Below are 22,219 nucleotides of genomic sequence, written 5' to 3'. Positions count from 1 at the left end.
TGTGTGTGTGTGTGTGTGTGTGTGTGTGTGTGTGTGTGTGTGTGTGTGTGTGAGATTTTTGTTTAGTAAAGAAAATAACTAGTCCATGTGCACTTACTACCGTCAGCTTTATATTAACCTGTACTGCTATGAAAAAAAATCCACATACATACACATTTAGAGCAATAATCTTAATATTTTTTAATCTTGGTTCACATACAACATAATCAAATTACGTAATATTTGAAATAATCAGCAGATGTTTGAGTAAAATCCTGACTCAGAAATTAATCTTGTTTAGATCTTGTTCTGGAGCAATATAAAATTCTTTAAATGTCCCAGGTTTGTGTACTTACTTTTTTTAATGCTTGTTCTTAATTTAAAAAGAAAACAATTTTCTGTACTTAGGTTGGTTTTATATTTTAATGTTTTGACTGAAATTATCTTTAATAAAAAGCTGGATTAATTTTTATCTAAGAAGATAATCATCAGTGAGTATTCCACAGCTCCATGTCCATTCCATATTTTTCTTTACAGTGCAAAACATTTTTAAATTCTGTTTGCTTTTTTAAAGTTTTAAAATTTCTGGCTAGCTTATTGTCTCTTGAAATTACTCAGAAAAGTGCATAGCATTTGCTCTTTAAAACAGGTTTGTTTTAAATGTTCAATGCATTTTCTATGCAATAACAATTGGGAATTATTAAGATATAGCATTTGATGAATCAGAGGTAAAGAGAAAAAAATGTGTTGTAGCACAGAAACCCTGTCAACATACTAGATGCAATGACCATGTAAAACAACCTTCTATGACGAGCCCATGAAACGCTTTAAGTTTGTGTTTGGGATATTTTTGTAACCTTTTCAGATGTAAGTTATATAAAATATATTCGACATCACCAAACTGTTCCCGCAGGCTGTTGTGTTGATACAGCAGAAATAATTCTGAAAACACAGTATATTCTAATGAAGTAGTTTGTTTTAATGCAAAACTTTGGTGATGCCCACTCTTGCCTCACAGTACAAAATCATTCACTAAGCCTGGTTAGTGACATCACATTGCTTTTCACACTCCTGTCATCTTATGCTTTAAGTTTGCTTTGATGTTTGTTGAGTATCAGAGGATTGAATCAATGATTTCACTCTCAGTTTAGTATTCTAAGAGAAAATGTGGAGGTAAATATGACCATAGTAGGTATTTAAAACACTTAGTTTTATCTTAACTATCTGGGTCTATTTTTTTTTTCTGTGATTAAAGAGACACTGTCAGCACAATTTTATAAAAAAAAATTGACAACACTTTAAATAGCGCATCTGGAGATTCTCTTTTTTCTTTTACTTTTTAATGGAAAAGTTAGTGTTACGGGATTTTTGTCTCCTTTATTGCTAAGGGACTCTTCAGTAAGTGATAAAGTACACAAGAAAATGTTGAACCTGTCTGTCTACACAGAAATGCACAGAAAAATGAACTGCTAATAAATATATTTGAGTTTCAGAAATCTCTGGAACTTAAGGTAAGTGCAAAAGTTTAGGATGGAAATTTTATCCTAGTTGATAGTGTCTCTGTAGACATTAATTTTAATTCCTTTTCTGATTCTGAAACCACTGAAAAAGTTTGAGTTGAGTGCCATATGTGAACAGAATGTAACCATTGATTCAGTTCTCTATGTTTATATATAATGCATGATCAATTGTTATATAAATTTGCTGCTGTTAATATTCTTGCCATTACAGCAATTCTGACTATTGAACTGTTCTTGGCATTGCAGTGGACTAAAGAGGATGGACATAGAACTGCCACCTCTGCTGTCCCTAACCTGTTTGTTCCATTGAACACTAACCCAAAGGAGGTCCAAGAAATGAGGAACAAGGTTTGTAACTGCTGTTAAATAATTAAATTTGCCATCCCTTCAAGTGGTGTACTTGTAAAGAGCTAATAATTTTGCAAAAATCAAAAGCATGGCTTCTTTATTGTCCTTCCTGTGATAACTAGAGGTAGAAACAGTTGCTATATGTTCTTGAACTAAGCTCGGTAGCATTTTGTCACCTGCTCCCTTAGAACCAAGAAGGGATTTAAACTGTTTAAGGAAGCATGTGCTAAAAGCCCACAGCTAAATGTATTTTTTAAAAAGTGGTCATGTCAGAGGGTTAGATATGGGGGTTGTAGAGGGCGAAATTACAAGAAGGAAATTAGTGGGGGAATCTGTCCTCTTAGATGTCTGTATTCAAATGTAAGAAGCATGGGAAATGAACAGGACATATTAGTGTATAAACTAAATGTTATCTTAGTTGGCATCACAGGAACCTGGTGTGGTAAGTTTCATATAGAGGGATATAGCTTGATCAGGAAGGACAGGCAGGGTAAAAAGGGAGGAGATATTGCATTATACCTCAAGAATGTATTAAACTTGTTCTCTGGTCAAGAAGAAAATGAGAGGGAGGCATATCTGGATTAAGATAAAAGGAGATTAAAAGATAGAGGTCATGTTCTGGCATGGGTCTACAGTAGACCACCAAATCAGGAAGAGGTGATGGATGAAGCATTTCTAAAAGAAATAACAGGAATAACCCAAAATACAAAACTTGATACTAACGGGAGACTATAACTACCCTGACATCTGTCAGAAAAGTAATATGGCAAAAGATAAAATTCCTAGTAAATTCTTGGAATTAATTAGGAGACCATATTTTGTTCCAGAAAGAAATTAACCCAGGAGATAGCCATTTTAGATTTGATTCTGGACAACAGGCAGGAAATGGCTGCAAATCTGAAAGTGGAAGGTAATTTGGGAGAAAATGATCATGAAATGATTGTTTTAATAGTTCTAAGGAAAGGAAGGAATAAAACAAGGACAGAGGACTTCAGAAAAGCAGGCTTTTAACAAATTCAGATAAATATTAGGTAGAGTTCCATGGAAAGAAGATCTAATAAAAAAGGTTGAGAGAGAGAGTGCACTTCCTCAAGACACTATTAAATGCGCAACTGCAAACTGTTCCAATGTGAAGGAAAGATAAGAAGAATTGATCTTTAATTACCTGAAAATCCAGAAAGTAATTCTATGCTTAGAGGAAACAGGAACAAAATCAGAAAGGCTAAGGCACAAAATGAGTCTAGAAAGGGCCATAAACAATTAAGAAAAGGTTCTTTAAATACACTAGGAGCAAGAGAAAAATGTACATGATCTGCTCAGCAGGGGGAGAGCTAGTGACTTATGACCTCAAGAAAGGTGAGATGTTTACTTCACTCTTAGCAGAAATGATTAATGATAACTTATTCTTAATATTAACTGTATTGAACATTTAGAGAAGGTGGAATGTAAACCAAAATAAGGAAAGGTTAAAAAAAATATTTAGAGAAGTTAGATGTATTCAAGCTGACAAGGCCTGATGAAATTTATCCCAGGTGACTTATGGAAGTAGCTGAAGCAATTTTGAAACCATTAGCAATTATCTTTGACAATTCCTATATGACAGGTGGGTTCTCATAGGATTAGAGATAGGCAAACATAGTACCTATATTTAAGAAAGTAGAGAAAGTCTATGGGGAGTTATAGACTAACCAACAACTTCAATACCTGGAAAGATACTGGAATAAAATTTGAAACAATCAGTGTATAAGTACCTGGAGTTAGAATAGGACTATAAGGAACAGCTGGCATTGATTTGTCAAGCACAAATCATGCTGCACTCATCTAATTTCTTTCTTTGACAGGGCTAGTGGCCTGTTTATGGGAGAGTCAATAGATGTGATGTATCTTTATTTTAATAGGACTTTTGACACAATCTCACAGGACATTCTCCTAAGGAAACAAGGGAAATGTGATCTTGATAGAATTATTAACATAAGGTGAAAAACTGATTGAAAGACTGTAGTCAGAGTAGTAATCTATGGTTCTCTGTCAGACTGAGAGGGTGTTTCTAGAGGGATCTCAGGGGTCACTGCTTGGTCTCGTGGTATTCTGTATTTTTAATAACGACTTGGAGATAGGAGTGAAAATTATGCTTATATAATTTGCAGATGACAGCAAGCTGGGAGGTGTTGCAAGACTTTGGGGGGATAGGATTAAAATTCAAAATTACCTTTACAAACTCTAGAAGTGGTTGGAAATCAAAGATTAAAGGAGGAGTGCAAAATACTTATGAAAGAAGAATCAAATGCATGACTACAAAATGGCAAATACCTAGCTAGGAGTTAGTACTACATAAAAGGATCCTGGGGTTATAGTGGATCACAAATTGAATATCAATCAACATGATGCAGTTTCAAATTAAAAGTGAAATATTCTGGGATATGTTAACAAGAACATTGTATGTAATATAGCGAAAGTAATTGTCACACTGTACTTAACAGTGGAGCTAGAGTACTGTGTCCACTTCTAGGTACCAAGTTTTAGAAAAGATGTGGATACATTGGAAAGAATGCAGAGCAGAGGATCAAAACTGATAAAAAGGTTTAGATACCTTGGCCTATAAGGAAAGATTTTTTAAAAATGGACATGTTTAGTCTGGAGAAGAGAAGGTTTTTGGGGAGGAGACTAATAGTTTTCAAGTACATAAAAGTTGTCACAAGAAGCAAGGTTCTCTTTAACTTCCGAGGATAGGACAAGAAGCAACAGGCTTAAATTGCAGCAGAGGTGGTGGACATTAGGAAAAGCTTTCTAAACTGGCAGGGTAGTTAAGCAATGGAAAAAAATTGCCTCAAAGTTGTAGAATCTCCATCATTGGAAACTGTACAGAGCAGGTTAGACAAACATCTGTCAAGGATCATCTAGATTCGGGTGGGCAGACAATAGGCCATGTCCAGTTTGTCTGACCTTTTTAATCCAGCCCTCCAAAGTCCATTTTCCTGCTCTGGTATTCCAGCTAACTCAGGGGCTTGGCCTCCTCTGGTGTTTTAGACAGGGAGTGGGGTTGAGGGCTTGCCTCTCTTCTACGTGCTCATATTCACAGCCTGCCAGTTATGGCCCTTTGACTCTGTGATTCAATGTTTAGACTTGAGAAAAGACAACTGAGAGGAACCTGATAAATATTCAAATATGTTAAGGGATGCTGTAAAGATTATGACCAGTTGTTCAAGTCCACTAAAGGAAGGACAAGAAGTAATGGACTTAATGTGTAGCTAGGGAAATTGATTAGGAAAATGTTTCTATCTTAAAGGATAGTCAGATTCTGGAACAGGCTTCCAAGAAAGGTTGTGGAATCATTGTTGTTAGAAGTTTCAAAAAAAAAAAAAAATAGGACAAATACCTGTCAAGGATGATCTAGGTGACTTGGTTGTGCCATAGCTCAGGGGTTGCACTTTATGACTTCTTGGTCTGCCTTCTAGATTTACGTTTCTGTGATTCTAAGGCAATGTTCCTTAATCTCTTTGGCACTGTTTCCCCTCCTCCTTTTTTAAATGGCAATAGACAAAAAGAAAATTACGATTTATCATTTTTATTGTATTTTGTTGTCTCAGATATTATGTTGAACAAAATTGAACACCTATTGTTTTTTAAACTTGTTACCCCCTGAAATATGCCAAATTACCCCGCATAAGTAATTACTCCTGGTTAAGAACCACTGTTATAAGGCCTTGTTTTAAGATTTTTCAATAAAATTTATGTTGACACCCAAAAGTCAACAAAATAAAAATCACCAAAGGATGCTCATACTTGTTACCTCTGTCAACAGATCATGACCGCAATGGGGAGAACTATTTGACAATTTGAGCAATGCACAGAGTAGGTATCCCACAGTGCAGTGTTGTGGGGGAAGGCAGAGCTGAGCATTTTGGAATTGCCTCTGAGTTCTCCCACATCCTCCTCAACTCCCAGGAGTGTCGTCATGAGTAGCTCTGTGAGCACTCTGTGTTGAGGAATGTCAAAACAGCGCAGCACATTCTGTCCCCCTCTCCCTGCAGCAGCAGTCTGCCAGACACTGTGTTCCTAAGTACAGGACAGAAGAGGAGCATTCCAATGATTTGCTCTTTGTTTCTTCCCCAAAAGGCGCAGCTCACTCAGCTGTCAAATACTATCTGGAGCTGTGAAAGGACAGGGGTGCAGGGCAGCAGCGGTCAAAAACACTGAGCACAGTCATCAGAAAGGGCGTTGTGGGATACTCGCAGAAGCCAGTTGTCTCTTTGTAGCTAGCAAACGAAGGGAAAAAAGAAAAATCTCTTGTAGGGGTGGAAGTTCTTTGTGACTGAAAATGGCAAAAAGTTGCATTGCAATTTGTATGCTTTTACTGTTTTGTTGCCAAAAGGCAGTTTCTGGTGACAAAACTTGATAGCGTAGACAAGGCCTAAGATAGAGACTTCCATTATCTCCTTATAAATAAGATGCAAGTATAAACATACAGTGTAGCCAAACCCGGTTAGTTTAACCTTAATTTTGCTTTTCAGGTATAGTGGTAGATTTTTCGTCAGCAGCTCAAAGAGGCAGATACGAGATTGTTTGTATCACCTGAGATCACTTGTTACTGCTTGGCCAGCTTCTATGCCTGCTTTTCAGTTATAAATTCTAGGTAGATTCTTTCAGAAGTGAGCCACATATGTGACATTGCTTTTTATTGTTAATTATGATAGCATCTGGGGACCAATCAAGAAAGTGAGCTAAGCAAGGTGCAGTCCCTGCCCAAATGAGTTTGCAATTTTAATAACAAGGCAGAAAAAGAATAGAGGAAAATGATTAATCATCATGGTCATGCTGTGTTCTTTTAAATTTTTGTTTTTGGTGCTTTTTATTTATATTTTAGGAAAGAGTTTAGCTAAATATGTATTATTCTAAAATGGAATAATGAAGCACAGAAATACAGATATTTTGTTCTTTAGATGTTGCATTATAGTTAAACATCCTTATCCCCACTTCCCAGATTTGTTGAGCCAGTTACACATTTTAAAGTAGGACTGTTAAGCAATTAAAAAATTTAATCGCAGTTATTCGCATGCACTTCCCCTTTGAAACGCTGCTGTGTTGTTTCAATGAGGCAGTGCTGCATGGAGCTCAGGATCAGCCAGAGTCCCCATGTAGGACACGATCTGTTTAGTTTATTCTACAGCAATGAGATTTAGGTTAGAGATTTTAAAAAAAAAAAAACTACATGCATGCACACACTTTCTAGCTACAAAGGTTAGCCCTTGTATAGACTTCCAAATGAGGTTATGCATTCCCTGTCATTGGAGGTTTTTAAGAATAGGTTAGACATACACTAGTTAAGGATAGCTAAAGTTTACTTGGGTCTGCATCAACATACGGGTCTTCACAAGATGTCCTCTCAAAGTCCCTTTCAGCCATACATTTCTTTGATTCTATTTTAATAGCACTTCCTCTTGGCTTTGGAATTATTCTCTGTGGGAATATAGTTATGGAATATGTGTAAACTAAAAGGTTAAATATGGTAAAAGACTGATTTGGAATGCTCTGATGCCCTTCTGAAATGGCTTTCTTTGCTGTCTGATCAATCTGGTTTAATCCCATAAAAGGAAGGGAAATGCATGTTGTGGTACCTATATACCAAACGGGTTGGGATGTAAGAAATTTATATCAGTAGAATCCTAGGGGGAGATCCTCCAACTAATGTAAATTGTCATAGCTCCATTGATGATAGAGGAGCTATGATGATTTATACAAACTCAGGACCAACCTCTAAATCCTAGCTGAAAAAGACTTTTTGTTTTGTCCCTCTCCTCTTTCAACTGATGGGTTTGTCTACTGTTGACATGTATTGATCCTGCTGTTTTCTTCACAGATCCGGGAGCAAAACTTACAGGATATTAAAACTGCTGGTCCTCAGTCACAGGTTCTTTGTGGGGTAGTAGTGGACAGGAGTCTTGTACAGGTGAGAACACAGAGTGTCATAAAACCTAATATTAAAATTAATGTGTGGTATCCTCTCTTTTCACCTAATATGTCACTATAACATTATTCTTTGATTGGCAGAGAGTAACTATGTACAAGGTAAGTGTTAGAGATAGCACCATTGTCTTTGTGAAAGTGCACAGGGTCAGAAATATAAGAGGCTTCAGTAGTGCAGTTGAAGCATGTCCATGAGAGATTATCATTGATTTATTGCTGAATGTAGTGCATGAAAATTTGAAAAGGCTATTTATATGGGTTAGAATCCCACTCAAAACTAGTCAGGCTTTGTAACATCTTGGATATTTTTCAAGTTAATGTACTTTTAAAATATAAGATATTGGAAACAGCAAAGTCAATTTTGTCTAATGTGTATTAAATATATTCTGATAACTTGACAGTAACTTGTTTGGAGATCAGTTAAAAAAATTGATATTGTTGTGTATCCACAATAAAATCCAATAAGCCAAAAACTGTATTTGGTTCACTAAGTAAATAGACTTTCTTTGAATTATTGTTCAAAATAAGAATTTAAGAGCTGTCTAGCCAGCTACTCAGCAAAGTGTGCACACTGATCATTTAAAAACTTACATCTCCGTAAATATGAGTGATATAATTGGCATTAGATAAGTATTTTCTGATGCACTATATGAAGTTTGACTAGTCATATCATGAGCAGAGCATTTTTCAGTCTGGTTATGATGTTTGTGTGCATGTCAGTTCATTATCAGTGCTGTTATATCTACCATTTACTGTTTCTCTGCATGTTTATTGCCAGTGTCTTAATGCTCTTGGTTGATGTGTTAAAGCCTGGGCTTGGTTTGCTCTGTTTACTCAATTTACTGTTGCAGGATGCTCCCCTCTCAGACTGTACGGAAACTATTGAAGGGCTCGATCTCACAGAGCAGGCCTTTAGTCCCGCTAAATCTCTCTCTGTTAGAAAGGTACTTACTGCCCTGTCATACTGCTCTAAATACTGTTGTTCACCATTCACTTCTACCTCTTCTTATTCTGCCCTGTTACTTATATTAGCTAAAGAGTTGGCTTTAAAAGAAAGTCTAGATGGATGTACAAATGATTTATGTGCCATTTGACACAGTTAAATTACCCTTTTAAAGTACCTCTTAAAAATTTTGAGTTCTTTTTATATATTCAGACTGGTGAATAACATAAAAGTGTGTGTGAAGTTTAAAGGCTTATCGGGAGTTCTGCATGTGGTGTTTGGTCTGCGCATGTCATCAGTGTTAAATAATCCTAATTTGAGAACATCCATTTTGAGCTAGTCTAGTCTTAGCCTGATTGTCAGTGCAATTCCAGTGATAGCCACAGGTGGAAGGTTTACCAAGCTGACTTTAAAAACAAAAGTGATTGTAAGGCTTCTATGCTGCAAGGATACTGGGTGCCTCCTCCTATCTTCTTATAACAGGAGTTGAGATGCAGGGGATGCTCAGTGCTACTCAGGGCTAAGTCCTAAATACATGAATTATCAAGTGGTTAATGAATAAGCAGTATCTGTGGCATTGTATGCCGTATAATTAAGATATAATTACATCTAAAATGTGCATTGGGCTTGCTTGGGAGGCTAAGTGAATTTGGAGTAATTTCCACAATGGAAATTCTTCAGTCTACTCTTGATGGAGTTCTTTGGAAGCAGTTCAGTATGGAACTTCATCAGGTAGAAATGTATTGCTTCCTTTTTTATCTCTGTCCCTTATCTTCTCCATCAAATTCTTAAATCAGCTGGAAGCTAAATAAATTTTGCCACAAGTTTACTCTCTCTGTCATCATATTTAATCTATTAGGAATTGAATAATTTGAAAGGTATAGTTTTTGCAAGTCCTGTGATTTTTTTTTTAACATGTCATCTGTGATCAGCCATTCTGTGTTGTAGATACATCATACACATAATACTGAGAACTTGGTAAACTCTGGTTTTCAGGCCAAGATTCATGTTCTTGACAGAAGGTATCATCTTCTGAAGGGAAGAGTAATTAATTTCTCTTTCCAGATTTAGACTAGAGAATAAAAACCCCAAACTAAACATTTCAAAAGCAATGACTGTCCTTCACTTTTCTATCTTATAAGCTCAGTTATCATAATTTCAACAGTGGTGGTCTTAAAGAAAAGAGAATCCATGTGTCATCAAAATAAATGGTAATAATTTTACCAATGAAATGCAATATTTAATTTAAGTTCTTATACAGTGTTTGACTAGTTGCTGCACTCTTGTGATGAAAGTATTCACAATTATTTTGCAAGGATTTAAAAGTTAGCAAGGGCAAGAAGAATGGACAGAAGTGTTTAATATGATTTTAACAGTATATATGTTGGCAAAATATCCAAATGAAGAGTGTTTTCTCCTCTTACTGGTGTCATTAAAATCCTATGTGAAATGATGCAATATTAGCCATCTGGACATATAGAGTAGTCATTATCTACCTACCTCATTATCTTTGTATAAAACAAGACTTGGGAATTTGGGACGTGAAGAATGTCATTGATAGAGAGCAAGTGATGCAGATAGATTGTGCTAAAAATCTAAACACAAACTTTATATATTTCCTCTATTTAAGATTTTGCAGACCGAAAAATCCTTATAGAAATATAATGCTCAACCAATCAAACTTCAACTAATACAAAATATTCCATGTATTATGGTTCCCCCTCTATATTGGAGAATTAGAGAGTCTTCTTTTGTCAATTTATTTTTTATAAAATGGCACTCAAAGTAATAGCAAAAAACTGCTATCTGAGTAGCATTTAAAAAAATTAAATATTCAGTGAACATTGGGATATATATCAGTTACACATTAATTTGTGGGAGAAAATTCCAGTGTTACATACAAAATATAAAAGTAATCGTTTAAATCCTGTCTTACCTAGAGCTGCACTGATAAATTCTCTCATCAAATGCTTTGATGTTCTGAGAAATATACACACACACGGCTCAACAAACCGTGGTGAAATCCACTCACCAGCCCTGAACTGTGCATGCACCAGACTGGCATTGCACATGTGCACGCCACCGGTGAATGGGGCAACCGGCTGAAATCTAGTCACCATGGGCAGTAGATACACTGATTTGTCGAGCGCTGTGTGTGTGTCTAAATATAAAATAAGAAATGTACATCTGTCACTCTGCCTCCTAAATGGTAAGAGCTAGGACCACCAAATGTGGTATGTAGCTTCCTCTTCTAACTTAAATCAAGTGTAACCCACACACCTAGGCTATGTCTACACTCGCAGCTTCTTGCGTGAGTAATACGCAAATGAAGCTATTGGTGGAATATTGCCGAGCCTCATTTGAATACCTAATGTAATGAGCCACCATTTTTTCAGAAGAGACTCTTGCACAAGAAGGAGCATCTATATTGCCCCTTCTTGTGCAAGAAAAACCCTCTTGGGCAATGCCGTTACACCTATTACTTTTCAGAAAGAACGTCATTGTGCAAGAGGGTTTTTCTTGCGCAAGAAGGGGCAGTATAGACACTCCTTCTTGTGCAAGAGCCTCTTCTGAAAAAAAGGTGGCTCATTAGGTATGCAAATGAGGCTCGGCGATATTCCACGTTTAGCCTCATTTGCATATTACTCGCGCAAGAAGCTGCGAGTGTAGACATAGCCCTAGTGTGGTTCACTGTCCCACGCAGTGGCATCTAGACCACAGCAACAGATCAAAACAAGAGACCTCTACAGCATGAGTTGAGAGCCAGCTGGCTTTTAGCTCAGAGGTAGAGGTTCCTTTACTAACCTTCAGAGGTCCCAGATTCAAATCCACCTGGTGGTGGTTACAAGTAGGGGCTCAATCAGGATCTCAACTGGGTCTCTGAAGCTTCAGAGGCACTTCCTTGCCCAGGGGAAGTATGTAACCCACACACATGTAACCACAATGTGTGGTTCATTGTCCCATGCAGTGGTGCCTAGACCACAGCAACAGATGTAAGACAAAGAGACCTCAACAGCATGGGCTGGGAGCCAGCTGGCTTTTAGCTCAGAGGGTAGAGGCTCTAAGCTCCAGAGGTGCCAGGTTTACATCTGCCTGGTGGCAGTTAAACAAAGTCAGGGTTTGGTTGCGCTAGGATCAAATGGAAAGAGGTGTGATGACAGGGACAGTTATACTCACACATGACCACAGGGGGACAGCAAGGATGAAGGCAGGAATCACCACAGGGGGGCACCACCTGCCACCCAGAGCAGCCCTGGGGAGTGCTTGCAGGAGGCCTGTGTGTGTCTTGTCTCCCTCTACCACCCCTCCCCCTGGGCAGGCCCTGGGATCAAGCTGGCAGGCAGGGTGTGCAGCCCCACCCAGAAGAGAAAGCTGAAGGACAGGTTGCGCAGTCCCCCTTTGTCCCAAGGGCAAGCCAACGGGCAGGGTGCATGGCCTGTGCTACTCCAGGCTACCCTTGGGGAGAAACCAGTGGCCACCCACTCTGAGCCCTCCCTACTGAGCACAACTATTGGTCACTCGTGCCTTGAGCCCTCACTCCCTCTGCACTCTCTCAACCCTCTGCCCTTACTCCTCTGCCCCTTCTCATCTCTTGCACTCAATCCTGTACCCTACCTCATTCCCAGCCTCCTTCCCTGCCCCCCAACATCCCAAGCTGCTGCCCTGACTCCTGCACACAATCAGCCCCCTGCCCTGAAAGACCCAGGCAAGACTAGGTAAGTCTTTTGGTGGACTGTATTAACTAAGTTTCTGCTTTGAACCAGATAGGGAATTTGGGTTTTTTCATTGATATTCCATGATATAATGAAATTCATAAGAGATGGGCCATTTTTCTGTTCTTGAAATGGAGTAGCTTTGCATGTCTGTTCCTAAAAACTTCTTTGCTTTTGCTGAGTAAGTTCTATATTCTGCCCTAGAAATGGCTGCATTTCATCTCTGGCTGTTACACAGGTTGAGGTCTGGTGTTTCTGGATAAAAGCACTACAGGCAGTCCCCGGGTTACGTACAAGATAGGGACTGTAGGTTTGTTCTTAAGTTGAATCTGTATGTAAGTCGGAACTGGTGTCCAGATTCAGCCGCTGCTGAAACTGATCAGTTTCAACAGCAGCTGAATCTGGACGCCAGTTCTGACTTACATACAGATTCAACTTAAGAACCCCAGGCATCCCCAAGTCAGCTGCTGCTGAAACTGATCAGCAGCTGATTCCAGGAAGCCCGGGGCAGGGGCTTCCTGTAGTCAGCCACTAGTCAGTTTCAGCAGCGGCTGACTTGGGGACACCTGGGGCAGAGCAGCTGGGGTGCTGCTGGGTTGGTCCAGTGGCGCCCAGAGCGGTGCTACGGGACCAACCGGTAGCGCCCCAGCTGCTGTACCACAGGCGTCCGGAGCAAAGCAGCGGAGCACGGGGGCAGCGGGACAGCCCAGACGCGTCCGGGCTGTCAGCTGGCCGCGTGTTCCGCCGCTTTGCTCTGCTCTGCTCTGCTCCCCGTCCCCCTGGTCTGCAGACCAGGGGGACGGGGAGCAGAGCAGAGCAATGGTGCGGAGCACGCGGCCAGCGGACAGCCCAGACGCGTCTGGGCTGTCCGCTGCCCGCGTGTTCCGCCGCTTTGCTTCCTCTCCCTGGTCTGCTGGAGACCAGGGAGAGGGAGGGCCCCGTTCGTAACTGCAGATCCGACATAAGTCGGATCCGCGTAACTTGGGGACTGCCTGTATATAAATCCAAGCTGTTAATGTAAATTATTAACAGCCTCAAGTTCTAAATTAGTCAGTTATCTATAAGTGAGTCAGAATAGGTGCAGGTAATGTCTTTTATAGGGTCAACTTCAATTCATGAATAGACAAGCTTTCAAGCTATCAGTTACCTATTGTATTTCATACACTTCATAAAGGGATAAAAGATGCTCCTATTAGGCGCCAGCATTGTTTACCTCCTAAGACTAAGATGTTTGTTTTCTATTTACATTTATGAAAGCAAAGTACACTAGAAAGCTTACAAAATGAGTTGTTTTTGACCAGAATTTCCATACAGGAGATGAATAGTGTTATCTAGCATCGAACAGTGACATTGCTCTTGTTCGCCTTCTGTGTGGGAGAAACTTGCCCCTCCAGCTTTTCAGGGGTGGAAGGAAATTGCATTAATGGTCACCAGTCTCATGCATTGCTCTTCTGATGTTAAAATAGGAAAGAAGGCAGTCCTAATGCACAAGCTGGGCACACGTAGAGTCAGACAAGCTTCAAAAATAGTCCATTACAGTTTAAAATAACATTAAAACCAGATACTGGTCCAAAGTAAGTCATAGGAAAATCAGCTTCTTCTGTATCATACAGAAAGCTCTTTCCCTTAAAATCCACTCTCATTATAGATGAAAACGCAAATGGAATTGGAGAGGAAGCATAATCTGAAAAATATTTTGCACCGTCCAACAGTGTTCCTTCCCTCTAATTTTTCCCATACGTGGGCAGAATGAATTTTATGTGCACCAATATGGAGGTGATGTCTCCATATTGATGCACATAAAATTCATGTGCTGGGGTGAGGATAAGGGTTTTGCAATGTGGGAGGGGCTTGAGGGCTGGGACAGAGTGCAGGGGAACTGTGGGCTCTGGAGTGGACCCAACAATGAGGGTGTGGGCTACAGGCTGCCCGGGGGCTACAGCAGGGAAAAAGGACTCCCCTCAGTTCTCTTTTCCATAGCAGCACCTGGGCAGGGGGTGTGAAGAGAGGCACCTCTCCTTACCACAGTAGGTCTATTCCAGGGGCCAGCAGGGAGAGACCGCTCCCTGCCACAGTCCTGAACCCCTGTATGGGGCTTAAAAGGGAGCTGCATAGCAGTACAGCTGTGCAGTTTAGAGGGTACTTAGCTATCCAGTCTTTTTTTTAAACTGTTACCTTTGTTTTCTGTAAGATTTTTTTTTTTTTAAAGTAAGTATTGATTTAGTGAAAGAGCCCTGGCTGTCTTCTGAAACATCAAAAGCGTAGTGATGAAATGGGGGGTTCCCTTCCTCTCAAACATGCTGTTTATTAAAATGGGTCCAGAATGAAGGAATTAGTAGCATATCTTCAGTAATGTCAACTCTTTTGGGGTTTCTAATATGGCTATTATTATCAATTTGAAACTACCTTGAATTCAGAATAGAAAGCAGCCTTTCATACTAGCTTGTTTTGGAGACCTCATACAGTTTTTATAAATTTCTGCTTTTTGCATTTCAGCCATACTTTTGGTGTTGAATACAAGTATCCACCTAATCTAATTGTTCACCAAAAATTTCTACTTTTTCATACCTTTTTAAAGGTAGCCATCCTGCAGCAGCAAAAAAAACTTCAGGACCAGACTTCAGAGAGAACCTGCTGAGCTGCAATTCATCTGCAAATTTGACACCCATCAGCTCAGAATTAAACACAGACTGTGAATGGCTAGCCAATTACAAAAGCAGTTTCTCCTCTCTTGGTGTTCACACCTCCAGATCAGCTGCTAGAAGTGGACCTCTTCCTCCCTGATTGAATTTACCTCATTATCTCTAGCCTGATTCTTGCCTGCATATTTATATCTGCCTCTGGAAATTTCCACTACATGCATATGATGAAGTGGGTCTTTGCCCACGAAAGATTATGCTTCAATACATCTGTTAGTCTATAAGGTGCTACAGGACTCCTTGTTGCTTTTGCAGATTCAGACTAACACGGCTACCCCTCTGATACTCTTTCATAATACCTATAGTAATTAAATCACATCTGTCTAGTGGGGCACACTTTATTCTTTTGTGTGTGTGTGTGTGTGTGTGTGTGTGTGTGTGTGTGTGTGTGTGTGTGTGTGTGTAGGAAAGCAAAGTACTGCTTAATCAAGTCAGCAGTATTGTTGGGCTCGTTCTTTAATGTGGTTCAATTCATGATGGCATAATCAAGATTTTAAGGCAGCAGGAGAGACTGGTAGAGATTTAGGCCTTTGTGAAATTGCTGTTTTTAAATTCTCTTCCAGCTCTGAGGCGCTTTAGTGCTTGATAGGACAAATAATCGCTGCTTCAGTTAAATTAAAATGGCTACCACGCTGTGCCGATCAGCTGTTTGGCGGCACAGTGCTGTAGTCTGGATGCTCTGCGGTTGATATCAAAGGCATTTGTCAACCTCCCCAGTAAACCTCATCTCACGAGGCATAACGGGGAGGTCAACAAATGTCTTTGATGTCGACCATGGAGCGTCCAGACTAAAGCGATGTGCCTCCAAACAGCTGATCGGCACAGCGCGGCAGCCATTTTAATTTAAATGAAGCGGTAATTGTTTAAATCGCTGCTTTATTTGGGTACGTCTAGTAAACTAATCTTACTGTGGTCTAGACATACCCTATCATTCAGGCCTGCAATCCCTTCCTATTGGCCTTGGAAAAGATGCTATTGGTATTCTATCAGGTAAACAGGGAGTGATATTGCATACAAATCTCCATCCAGCCTCTGCAATGCACCCAGTCTATATCTGCCTCCATAAGTAAACATTTCTTAGAGTCCACAGAGTCCACATCAAATCATGGAAGTTTAAAGATGTCAAATTTCATCAAGTACTTCACCTATCTTGATGCTCTCCTCACCACTAGTCCACTTTGTTTGTTTTTAGAGATGTCCATAATATTAATGTCTTGAACCATGAGGTTTCCAGTGGGAGAGTATTCTGTGACCTAATTCAATGGAATATATTTTGATTAACCTAATAAAATGTTCTTTCCTTCACTTTAACCCATCATTGCTTGTTATATGTATCCCTTTCTGCTATGGTAAGCCATTCCTGTCTTGTCTCTGATATTATATCCTTTATATGATTCACATTCTCTGTCCCCTAAATTATTTACCCAACTTTTTTACTTTTGTCACTCCTTTCAACCCCCTAATTATTTTCATTGCCCCCTCTGAATTGGCTGCAGTTTTACTGTTGTACTTAAAAAGATCCCGTGCAATTCTTTCGGGGATACGGCAAAATACCACATTTATTGGTAATATAACAATATTGTATTATATACATATAAGATACCATACTCCACGTGCGCACGCACACACACTCTGTTGTCTTGTTGCTTAGTTACCAACTTGCTCCTCTTAACTCCCTGGTCAGGTGAGTTACATGAGGGATGGGAAGGACCTGGGCTTATGTCGCTCCAGAATGCTGCTCCGATGTTGACAAGATGAGACCCAGGGTCCTAGCAAGACACCCCACATTTATAGGCGCTTCCCTCTCATGCAAGTCTATGCACTTTAGCTGTGTCACTTAGATCTGTGGCATCATCTTCTGGAGTTATCCCCAGTGCTTCCAATTTCGAAGAGGGTGTTTACTTTTAACTCTGCTTCAAAAGAGGGTGCTTGCTTCTGATTCCCATGGCCATCCATATGTCTGGTCTTTTCAGAATAAGCCCACTTGACAGTGTCTTGGGTGCCTTGGGTTTGACTCCTATTCTTTCCCTTTCCAACTGTTGCAACTGTTAATTCTCGGAGGTGTTTACCTTCCACGCCTCATTCATCCACATCTTGTTCATCAAGAACAGAACCACTTTCAAGTCAAAAGGGTAAGATCTATTCTACTTCTAGTACAAAGACATTTTCTTTAACTTGATTATTCCTAAAGACTATACAATTATTTAAAAACTTAATAAAAGATTTAATACAAAGTTAGAAAGACTTGAGACACTATAAAATGACTAATACAAAGATTTATCTACATTACATCTCTCTGGTATTGTTCAGGCTGGTTGAAGTATTCCAGGTGTAATTTCACCGTTCTATTCTGTGACATAATGCCTTTATTTAAAAAAAAAAAAAAAAGTGTGCTGTCTTTTTCAGTATTACTTCTCTCCAGGGGCAGATCTTCTGCTGGTATAAAATGTTATAGCTCTGTTGAAATCAAGGTGTTTCCCTTTAGTCTGTATATCTGTCAGATTATTTTCCCACAGAAATATTAACTTGCATTTTTTAAGATGACAAATTTCTCTCCATTTCCTGCCCATATTTCCAAGTCCATGTGTTATTTCCATCGCCTCACTATTTTACTTGCTAGATGTTGTGTCATGAACTTGATGTGCTTGTTTTAGCTTCTTTTCCCAGTAATGAATAAAGATGTTCTCCTAAATAAGACAAATAATACGGATACATTAGTCACCCGGCTCCAAACTGAATGCCTTGCTGTTTTTTGCTACCATTTCTTTTATAGTACTTTAGTCAACTTTCAATTTGTGTGATAGCGTTCATATCAAATCAGTGTAAATTACAAGAAAGGTTCAGAGATGCATAAACTAACTCTTAAGTGAAATCAGCCCACATTACATCTATTGTATTCACTTTGATAATTTTATAATCCTATAACACCCACAAGCTTTGCCTGGCATGATTCCCTGCTTTGCAAGCCTGTGCAGCATATTGCTAATGGTCCATTATTCAATCCATGTTTAGTTTGTAATCTTTTTGTTTAAAAAAAATCCAAAGTAATTGCGGATATTGATTATCCCCCCCCTATCATTTTTAGTGAAGTTATAAGTCTTGGGAGCTCACAAATCTGTTTAAAAATTATTTTTTGACTTGTATGAAATGCAGTTTTTGAGGTGTTCTGTTGTAGCATTTATACACCTCACTGGTGCAAAAGATGTCAAGCTCCATACAGTTTCAGGCTGGCTGATGTCGTATGAGAAACTTCAGCATGTATTTATTCTGCAGCTGGGAAAAGGGTGGTTCTTATTTTATTGGCTGCAACAAGACAGTTTCTTAGTTTCTTTGAAAGTTCATCTCCTGCTGTTTGTTCCCCACCAAAGGTTATACTCTTCAGTCACTTCCAAATAAATCAGTTGTGATGTTTGTAAATAGAAGTTTATGGATTCAGGTGAGGGACCAAGCAGCCAGAGCCTGTTAGTTTTTAAAAAACTAATATCCTGTTTTCATGCAAATATCTCTAGTGTTATGTTGCAAAGAAAGACACATCATTAGAAAGCTTTAAAAGTTCCTATTCTTTTAAACTTTTAAAAGACAAGTACTCAGATTGTCAAAAATGTGAAGAAACTTTTCTGCATACTATACTAGAAAATAAATGTAATCCCAATTTAGCAATGACAACCTGCGAAGACAGTTTGAAGTATTTCAGTGGCTATTTTTCTTCATAATAAGTGTTTCATTTGGGCAGGAGTGAAGCTATGTGTGTTTGTCTAGGCTTTTCAGGAGTGTGGGCACCCAAAATATAAGACATTAAATTGGGCCAGCATGCAGTTTAACTACTAAATTGAGATAGGAAAATCCAGTTCTACTGAGTGTTGTGGTCACTGGATAACCAGAAAAGAGGACACTTGATATGAATTCCTCTCTAAACATTAGGTTTGTTTGTTTGTATTGAGTTCCTGAAGTGTGCCTTCGTAAATCTGAAAATCAGATTCATTATGATTAAAATCTAAGGTATCTAAACTAGCACAAGAGAAAGGGCTCATTCAAACAGTTTCCAGGGCTTTTCACCATATGTGCGAGATTATCTTTCTTTTGCTACTCTTTGGTGATGAACCTATATTTCTGTTTCAAACTTAAATTAAATCAAATGGGATAACCTTGTAAAAGAATTTCAGTTTAGATTGTGTTCAGGACAGCAGCATGTAATCTGGGCACCATCTTGCTGCTGATGTAGACTGCTTGAACTGGGTGAAGATGGACATTTAGCTACTGTATGCTTCCTCTTTTGATATCTAGATCTTTTCTGACATGCTTTCACACTTGCAAGGGAGCTGGCAGGTGTGGTTGAAGGCATGACTGGCTCCGCACTCCCAGAAGGGGTAGGGGCAGGGCAGCCAGCCTTCAGCACCCCCTGGAGTATGCTGCTCTCCTACCCTCTGCCCTTAAAGCCACCTGGAGTGCGACAATGTGGCAGCAGTTTAAAGGGTGGCTGCCAGGATCTCTTAGAGTCGTTGGGCCCAGGGCAGCTGTCTCTCCCCTCCTCCCCCTTAGTTGGTGGGCCTGCACACCTGTATAACCGTGCTTCTCTATTTCTGGTGGCTCATCCTTTACTGAGATTCTGGCTGAAATGTTCTTGCAGCTGTTTCTGCCTAGAACAGTATTTCTTGTCTCATCTGTGCCATCTTTTTTAAAAATAATCTTGAGGATTAGAGAGTAATTTTTAGACATCTGTGCTGATGAGTTCAGATTAGGCATCAGAGTAACTTTTTAAATAATGCTGTAGACAAATGTCACTTAAACAGACAAATGACCTGGAAGGTCTGACACAGAAATCACAACCCAGGGAAGTGTCTTCCACCTTTGAGGCAATATGAAACCTTTAGCACATTTACCCAGCATAGCTCCTATCCTTAAGGAGGGGCTCAAAGCAGGGGGCTGAGGGCTAGACGGGTTGCAGGAATCAGGGTTGGAGGGTGAGGAGGGCTCTGGTCAGGAGACTCTGTATAGGGGTGAAGGGTGGGGAAGGGCAAAGAACACTTCCCCCGGGCCCCCCAGCTTTGTACCACACCTGCTTACTGTTCCCCTTCCTGTCCCTGCACTCCCTAGTCAGAGAGGAATGCAGCAAACTGTGCACTTCTCCTTGCTCCTTAACAAAGAGAACAATTAGCAATGTTCTCCCAGGAGTTGGGGGAGGACAGCCTCAGGGCCCTCCCCGCTTTCCCTGAAGGGTGCCTGCGGGATGGAAGGCTCAGGGCTGAGGCAGTCCCAAAAGAGAATTCTCTCTTTTCTGTATGGTTGTGAGATGAGATCTCATTCCCAGCAATATCCCATTTTCCTGGAACAACCAATCCTTAGCCTTGCTTTAAGTTATAAGAGGAACCTGTTTCCTGAATTTGGTGGTCCTAGCTCTTATTATTTTAGGAGGAGTTCTTGAACAGACTCTCAAAATATATACTGATTAGCTTTGATTCCCAGTTGATAAGAAAACCTGCCATTAATATGGGCGGAGGGCTCTTGTACATCAGCATGTTCTGTTCTTGTTCTTTGGACACAGAGTATCAGCAGTGCTAAATATAATACTTAATTACATATCATTTGGATCCAGTTTCTGTGAAAGACTGTATCCGAAACAGAACTGGTAAATTTTCCCTGTGGAAATAAGGAAACTTGCTACTTTCTTGACAGCAAATATATTATTCTGACAAAGCCCGTTTGGTTGCTATTTGATGTGGTGCTTAATAGTGGACATGCCCTGGTGAAAACAGTAATGTCTGTCTAGCCATTTACTCATAAGGGCTATTTTTTCTTTAATATAAAACATCCCAAGTTTTTTAAGATTTCTAAATTGGAATTGTTGCTTATTTAACCTAAGAAAATGAAAGCAGCATTTTTTCAGCTTAATTTTTAATTACATTTGTGTTTTTGGCTGCTTGTAGCCTGAGCCATTGTCAGAATTAAATGAATTGCTGTTCAGCGGCACACTCATCTTAATTGTATTCTCTTTTGCCAGGGAGAACTGGTGACTGCATCGAAAGCAATCATTGAGAAGGAATATCAGCCACGAGTTATAGTGAGCACAGCAGGACCAAACCCCTTCAATAAACTCACTGATCGAGAACTGGACGAGTATCGCAAAGAAGTGGAAAGGAAGCAGAAAGGTTCTGAAGGTTGGTTTGGTTATATCTCAGATACATTAGGTCCATGGCACAGCTGATGTGAGCATAGGATTGGGAACCAAGGTCTTCTGCAGTCTTAATCTTAGCTGTGACAGTAATTCTTCTGTGACCACAGGTCAGTTACTTAACCTCCTTGTTCAATTTTTGCAACTCTAAGTGGAGAATACTATTTGCAAAGCAATTTGGAGATGATAAACTGCCATTGAAATGCTCAGCAATATTTGGCCAAAATCTCAGTTCTTAATCAAACAAAACTTCACTGGAATCAAAAGTGAATTGCTTAATTACTGTCCAAGGAATTTGGCCAGTTATTATTGTTACTTAACATTTAATACAGAAGCTTGATACTTCATTCAGCCAGGCCTTTTATTGAACTTGGTGTAATATAGTTCATTACTGTGTCATTTTCCTACTGTGTATGATAACCTAGTGAGTAAAGATCTGACATTGCTTTTAGACAGCAGGAGTAAAATTTTCTTATTTGTTGTAAATTGGAGATCTGGTAAGTATTTTGAATTGGGGAAAATGCAGCTGTACCAGTTGGTGCTTTTGAAAAGGAGTCAATAGATAGAGACCTGATTAGGGCACACTTCCGAACTATCCCGAGGAATCACTAACCTATCAGAAAATGTATTGAGCATCATGCTGCAGTAAAAGAGAATTCACCATGGCATTTCTTTGATGTGATTCTCATATAGTGTTAAAGTGGAGCCTCTATGATAGTATTGTTTATGCTGGAATATTGGTGGCCCATTTTCACCTGTTTACAAGAGACTGGTCCATGGGTAGGGCTCTGGACCATGATTAAGGAAGTGTGGCTCTGTTCCTGGCCTTGGGCAAGTCATGTCCTTTTCTGTGCCTCTAATTGCCCGCTAAGCCTTTGACTGTC

General features: G+C 39.6%; 1 protein-coding gene across 15 annotated transcripts in view; it reads left to right on the top strand.

The window, feature by feature from the left end:
* ADD1 (adducin 1) overlaps nt 1-22,219 on the top strand; it is a 98,476-nt gene that overhangs the window by 68,305 nt on the left and 7,952 nt on the right. For 8 of the 15 annotated variants that reach the window (XM_075930841.1, XM_075930844.1, XM_075930847.1 and 5 more), the window contains exons 11-14: nt 1,746-1,847; nt 7,705-7,794; nt 8,663-8,755; nt 21,165-21,321. In XM_075930841.1, the coding sequence (XP_075786956.1) occupies nt 1,746-1,847; nt 7,705-7,794; nt 8,663-8,755; nt 21,165-21,321 (442 nt within the window). Of the gene's footprint in view, nt 1-1,745; nt 1,848-7,704; nt 7,795-7,895; nt 7,914-8,662; nt 8,756-21,164; nt 21,322-22,219 lie in introns of all 15 variants that reach the window. The other 7 variants (XM_075930843.1, XM_075930845.1, XM_075930849.1 and 4 more) reach the window with 2 other exon arrangements.

The sequence above is a fragment of the Pelodiscus sinensis genome, chromosome 5, assembly GCF_049634645.1.
Source record: "Pelodiscus sinensis isolate JC-2024 chromosome 5, ASM4963464v1, whole genome shotgun sequence".
NCBI classification, from domain to species: Eukaryota; Metazoa; Chordata; order Testudines; family Trionychidae; genus Pelodiscus; species Pelodiscus sinensis.
The sequence above is the reverse complement of the archived record's forward strand: the minus strand, read 5'-3'. Positions and strand labels throughout refer to the sequence as shown.